Raw genomic sequence first — 6,800 nt, forward strand, 5'->3', positions numbered from 1 at the left:
TGCCTGCAGCACCCGGGCTCCCTCCACAGCCCACAGTGGGGTCTCTCCCAGGGTTTGCCATGTCTCCTGGTAGCAGCGGGGATTTTTATCAAATCTGAATTGGGGACTGGCTTTTGAGTTACACAGTTTGCTGAAATTTTGACAAATAGCTTGGCGGTCAAGGTTTGGGAAGCAAATAAGTAAATTTATCCTGTTCGTTACCTTGAACTCCCAGAAACAAGGAGGTTAAGTGGCTTCTTGGGTCCCCACATGCTCCATGCCCCTCCTGCTGGGCACACATTGGAAGTGAGACAAGTGAAAGCAATTCAGCAGCTCATAAATCCCTCAGTTTCTTGGTTAGAACAATCCAGAAGCTTTCGGCTATGTGATTTGCTTCTTTGTGAGGCCTGACAAACCTAGACAGCATATTAAAAAGCAGAGACATTGCTTTGCCGACAAAGGTCCATCTAGTCAAAAAGCTATGGTTTTTCCAGTAGTCATGTATGGATGTGAGAGTTGAACTATAAAGAAAGCTGAGCGCTGAAGAATTGATGCTTTTAAACTGTGGTGTTGGAGAAGACTCTTGAGAGTTGCTTGGACTGCAACAAGATGCAACCAGTCCATCCTAAAGGAAATCAGTCCCGAATATTCATTGGAAAGACTGATGCTGAAGCTGCAGCTCCAATACTTTGGCCACCTGATGCGAAGAACTGACTCTTTATAAAAGACCCTGATGCTGGGAAAGATCGAAGGTGGGAGGAGAAGGGGATGACAGAGGATGAGATGGTTGGATGGCATCACCGACTCAATGGACATCAGTTTAAGTAAGCTCCGGGAGTTGGTTGATGGACAGGGAAGCCTGGTGTGCTGCAGTCCATGAGGTCGCAAAGAGTCAGACACGACAGAGCTGAACTGAGGCCTCATGAAAAACACATTTATTTCAATGACTTTATTTTGCAAGAACAAGAAGAACCCTGACTTCGAATAAATGGATTTACCTTTTTAAAGGTGGATATTAAGCATATATAATAAACACTTCACCAATGTTATATAGACTTAAAAGGGACATAAAGGGATGGAGAAATAAGCCGTGGCCCTTATTTGCACTGGCAAATAGCTCTTTCAGCTTCCTTGTCTACTATTGCTGTCATCTGTGTGAGTTCTGGGTTAGCTTCGATTGATGCGTTTTTCTCTTTAGTGTGGGATTATATTTTCCTACCACATGGTTTTTATTGGATGCCGGACACTGTACATCTCACTGCATTGGATATTGGACATTTCGTATTCCTATAAGTATTCTCGAGCTTGCCCTGGGCTGCAGGATGATCCTTTCAGGGGTTGATTTCAGGATTAGGTAGGTGGCACCGCGCTTATTGGTGGCGGGGCGTAGTTACTCTCTCTCCTCCCCAGAGCCCCATGAACTGTGAGGCTTCGCAGCCTGGCTGGTGGGAACGGGCCTGTCCTGGTCACATGTGTGCACCAGGCACGGGTCCTCTGTCCTTCCTGGCCTGGATGGTTTCTCCCAGGGGCCCTCATCCATCTGAGTCCTCCTGCTGAGCTCTCTCCTCTCAGGAAGTCTGACCTGCAAGCTCTGACCACCCGAGTCTCCAGGGACCCTCAGCACCATCTCCATGATTCGGGGAGCCTGGCAGCTCCCGCAGGTCCCCTCCTAGCACCACAGCCTGGAAACTCAGGGCAGTAAAGCTTCCTGAGTGGTGACCCCCTCAGGAGTCACTGTCGTTCGTTCCCTGGTGTTCTCTGTCTCACAGACGGTTGATTCACATATTTTGCTTATCATTTGGTTGGTCTGTGTGGGAGGGAAAATCCAGTACCTGTTACCCCATCTTGGTGGTATGAGACTCTCTAATTGTTAATTTTGTCTTCCCCAGCACCAGAGAGTCTGATGCAGGCTTTGGAAGACTTAGATTACCTGGCAGCACTGGACAATGATGGAAATCTTTCTGAATTCGGAATCATCATGTCAGAGTTCCCTCTTGATCCACAACTCTCCAAGTCCATCTTAGCGTCCTGTGAATTTGACTGTGTCGATGAAATGCTAACAATCGCTGCCATGGTGACAGGTATTCCTCCAGGACGGTTCTTTTGTCCTGCAGCAGGTATAGATTTAAATGAGATCCATTGACATGAGAATGAAATACTTTAAATCCAAATAGATTGAAAAGGTAGAAAAGTATAAGAATTATCTTAATATGAAAAAATACCTAAATAAAACCCCAGTGAATTTCTTAGGTCGGACAGGTGACAGCACACCCAGTTTGCTTTTGCTGAAGTAATGGGTACCGGTCAGGGAACACGCGTCGCTAGAAGCGCTCTTTCCCCCGCCGATCTTGCGTGCGTGTGTTCTGTCTCCTCCCACTTCATTCACCTTGGTTTATAGGTTTGCATAGATTCCTTTACTGGCAGAACAGACCAGAGGCTCTGCTGCACCGGAACCTGGGTTCCAGTCCTGTCCCTGGGCCTCTGAGTCCCCAGGTCCCCCGGCTCCTACTGTAATACAGGCAGCGTGTCCGCTGTACCAAGCAGCCCTGAGTAAAGCTAACAGAAACACACGCATGATGACAGCTCACCCTGAGCTGCTCTGATTTCTAAGTAAACAAGGATAACATGTCATTCCCAGAAGACGACAGGAACAGGGCTGCAAACAGCAGTGGGCCCCCCTCTGCCTGTTGTGCTGAAGGGAATGGCTCATTATCGCCAACCTTCTGACTTTTCGTGTCTTAAAGCTCCTAATTGCTTTTCACACCTGCCCCGCGGAGCGGAGGAGGCTGCCCTGTCTTGCTGGAAGACATTCTTACATCCTGACGGAGATCACTTCACCCTCATTAACATCTACAAGGCCTACCAGGACACGACTCTGAACGCCACCAGCGAGCGTAAGTGAAGGCTCAGCGTTCTCAGAGGTCACCTCCTAGTCCCCCCTTCCCTCCCAGAACAAAGCTGAGTTGTTATTCAGCAAATGTCCTCTCTCCCCCAAGCCCCTGGGTCACTTGAGCGGCACGGCGCTCCAGACCCCGCGTTGTGCACCCCCAGGTTTAACTGTAGAAACACCCTCCTGCTCCCACAGACGGGGCCCTGTGTCCACTCACCCCGGCACTCAGCCCGCAGCCACCAGAGCGAGCCTGCTGAGGCCACAGGGACGGGAGACCTAGACTTGCCCAGCATGGCCCTGCCCTCTCAGGTCCTGGGAGGAAGGAAAGAACTGCCATCTCCAGGTGGCCAGCAGTCAGAGCTGTGCCTTGTGCTTTTTATGACATGGCAGGTTCACTATTAGATGGAGAGAATGTGGATCATTGAAAATGAAACACACACACCCTCCCCCCTGCGCACTCCCCCCCCCCTCCACGCCAGCTCCAGGTAGTAGTAACGAAGAGGCAGGTGAGCTGAGGGAGACTGGAGCTTGGCCGAGGAGGGGAGGAGAGAGAAGGGGTGTTCAGGGGAGTAGAGTGGCCCATGGAAAAGCTGCGGCAGAGGACAGGGTGTGTCTGAACCACAGTGGGTATGTTCCCACTTTCAGGGGTAAGGGAACCGCAGACTCCTCCACGGGAAACTCCTGTTGGGGCCTCAAAGACAGGAAGGGGATCTCAGAGGCTAAGAGGGCAGAGCAGTGATGCGGAGGCGGCCAGAGAGGAGAGGCTACAAGGAGGGTTATCAGGCTCACCTTTGTTCTCCACGGTGCTTCTCTTGCCACCTCTGCTCCAACAGAGGGTGTGAAAAAGTATTTAAAATGAAGCGAAAAATATGACAGCAGTCAGAATGGCACAATGGTACAGAGCAGGGAGTTAGTTTTTTAACGCTAAGAAGAAAAAGTTGTCAGCGAGGTACACAAGGGATTTGGCAGCATCTTTGGGGAGCAAGCCGGATGACTTGGTCATCATGTGACCATGTGCACGCTTTCACGGCCCCAGACAGGCCTGAGTGGAGTGGACAGGACAGCATCGCCGAAGGTCTGCAGTCCCCGTGCTAGGGCCACGTGCACTCCCAGGCCATGGCAAAGCTCTGCGTCCAGCTTCCATCATCAGAGATGGAGAGAAAGAGTAACTTCACACTGCTGCAGGGGACTGACTTTCAATATATTACTAAAACTTGCAACTCGGGTAGGCGAGCTTAACTGTAACATTAATTCCCAAGTCAGCCTAGTAGTGATCCTTTTCTTCCAGTTAAGATGTGAGATATTTTCATGGAGCAGAGAGATGTGTACTGTAAGCTTTTCCCTCCTAGTCTGATTAAATGTTGTGGCCACGTACATCCTGGCTGTACACAGACTGGACTGATCTAGAGACAGTCTTTCCTGACCCTCTGATCCAGGTTAAGGATCAGTGCTAGGACCCTGCACTTTGCGCAGCTGGTGGGATCTTGGAATCCCTGCAGCCGCTGCAGGTCCTGCACCCTCGCAGCACCTGGCAGAGCCACAGACGGCCATTCCCACAGCCACCAGAGGTCTCTGTCCCCATCCCCTCCCGCCACCAGCTCACAGGACGACCTTTTTAGGAGAGGAGACAGAGCACGCAGAGACAAGAGCGTGTCCAACCTGGGCTCTCAGCTGTGACAGGTCATGTCTAAGCAGCCTTTTGTTGGTTCCTTCCTAGACTGTGTTGAAAAGTGGTGTCACGATAACTTCCTCAACTGCTCAGCACTCAGGATGGCAGAGGTTATCCGAGCTGAACTCTTAGAAATCATCAAGCGGATCGAGCTTCCCTACACAGAACCTGCCTTTGGCTCCGAGGAGAACACTCTGAACATAAAGAAAGCTCTTCTGTCTGGTTATTTTATGCAGGTAAGAATGGATAAGGCCACCTGCGGTGTGCGGTCTTTACAAAATCTCACATATTCAGGACATCCTCTCAGAAGTCTCTCAGGGTGATTATTTTATTGATGTGAAAACCCTTATATGTTATAGAATGTTTTGTATTTAAATACATGTCCCCTCAAGGGAGTGAAGAGCTAAGCTAGAACGCTCACTTTGTCCAAAAGGACAGAAGATCTCTCATCACAGAGGGAGCTGTTACAGCACCCTGGGTGAACGTCAGCTACAGTTCCTCATGGCACCTGGCTGTTCCCACTTAACTGGTGATGTGACGCCGGACAAGTAGGGACAGCGTCCCGTTGGTTTCTTTCCTGGAGCAAAGGCTGCCTGAGGCAGCTGCTCTAAACTATTAATAAAGCCTGTTACAGAAACGCATACATTCTTCACATCATAGTGAGAGAAACACTGCGGCATTTGAGCATGGATTTCCTTATCTGTATGGAAACAGATGTCACAGGGTTATGGTGAGGAATTAAATCAACCAAAACGTCAAGTGTAAAGTACTGGACGCCTGTGTGCAGTCCACACAGGGAACATCTTTATTTCTTGACCAGAACATTCACCTTTGTAGCCATGCTGTTTTGGCATGCTGCCCTGAAACTGATGAAATTAGTCAAAATCATCATCATCGCTGGCTCTTTTTAAGTTTCGGGCAAAACATGTATTTGTCTTACTTTCTGTATCTGAAAATGGAAAACTTGTAGCGGGTCGATCTGTAGTTTATTCTCTATGAGGTAGTTTGGAATTTTTAAAACAAAGTATGTTTGCGTGTCCATCTCCGCATTAACACAGCGCCTTTTTTCCTTTGCGTCCTTTTCCCCTGCCTCTCAGATCGCCCGGGACGTGGACGGGTCGGGGAACTACCTGATGCTGACGCACAAGCAGGTTGCACAGCTGCACCCACTGTCCTGCTACTCTGTCTCCAGGAAGATGCCCGAGTGGGTTCTCTTCCACAAATTCAGCATCTCTAACAACAACTACATCAGGATCGCCTCCGAAATCGCTCCTGAACTGTGAGTGTAATGGAGCAAAAGGGATTTCTTTTAATTCCCTACTTGAAGAGCACATGACAGACTTGGGTTTCCTTACATTTTCAGTATAAGCAGCTTATACTACTACTAATCTAAATTTATGTGGAGCATAGCTACTAAAGGCAGGTCTCTGTGGATGACTAAGAAAGGTCCGTGCCTCAGGTTACAGCAGAGAGAACACAGTCTAGAAACACAGGGCAAAGCATGGCACACTGGTGCAGACCTTGCAGGGCAGTGAGCCTGGCCACCTCTCACGACAGGTGAGCCACTGAGACTGGAGCACGTGGGGAAGGGAAGGACGGAGGCGAGGCTGAAAGCAGGCAGGTACGAGAGGTGGAGGGCTTACGGACCACAGACTTTGGAGTTGATCCTAAGTGTGGTACAAAGCAATCGGAGGGTTTTAAGCCAGAGTAACGTCTTCCCATCGTGAAGATCACTGGCTGCGCAGTGAACAGGCTGTAGGGAGAACAGGATGGACTGTCTTACAGCCACCGCAGGTGTGGGCCCACTGGGAAGACGCCACTCCCGCTTGGGCAGTTGATCTTTCTAGGCAGGAGGCAGGAGTAACTACAGGTGTGTCCAGCTTCAGCAGCTGCTGCTGAAGCTGGATACAGTGTGCTGTTAGTAAGAGATGAAATAAAACACTCCCTTTCTCACACACCCAGAGTTCTCCCTAGCACCTGATCTGACCCGTTGCAGATTGTGAAGGCCTTGGGGGAAATACCAGTCTCCCTGGTGGTTAGACTGGCAGATGTCACTCGCCGTGTGGCAGAGAACCCAGCTTCTCTTAGAAATGCAGCTGGATTGGTCCTACAAGAAGCACAAAGTACTCTTTCTACAAAGGCAGACTGAGCCACTGAGAAGTTCAGACTAATCAAAATTCTGGAGGCAGATTCTCCAGGCCTGGGAAGGATGCAGTCATGTTTGCTAATCTCTCACCACTAATAATTTTTTGTTTTAAACAG

The 6,800-nt window shown here is 49.6% G+C and overlaps 1 protein-coding gene across 2 annotated transcripts in view; it reads left to right on the plus strand.

Moving 5' to 3' along the window:
* The window catches only part of DHX32 (DEAH-box helicase 32 (putative)), a 53,036-nt gene that overhangs the window by 45,705 nt on the left and 531 nt on the right, over nucleotides 1-6,800 (plus strand). The window contains exons 8-11 of one of the 2 annotated variants that reach the window (XM_081533271.1): nucleotides 1,869-2,096; nucleotides 2,724-2,873; nucleotides 4,587-4,774; nucleotides 5,636-5,817. In XM_081533271.1, the coding sequence (XP_081389397.1) occupies nucleotides 1,869-2,096; nucleotides 2,724-2,873; nucleotides 4,587-4,774; nucleotides 5,636-5,817 (748 nt within the window). The remainder of the gene's footprint in view (nucleotides 1-1,868; nucleotides 2,097-2,723; nucleotides 2,874-4,586; nucleotides 4,775-5,635; nucleotides 5,818-6,800) is intronic. The other variant, XM_081533282.1, reaches the window with a different exon arrangement.

Source organism: Giraffa tippelskirchi, chromosome 2, assembly GCF_054371585.1.
Source record: "Giraffa tippelskirchi isolate mGirTip1 chromosome 2, T2T-mGirTip1v1.2.pri, whole genome shotgun sequence".
NCBI classification, from domain to species: Eukaryota; Metazoa; Chordata; class Mammalia; order Artiodactyla; family Giraffidae; genus Giraffa; species Giraffa tippelskirchi.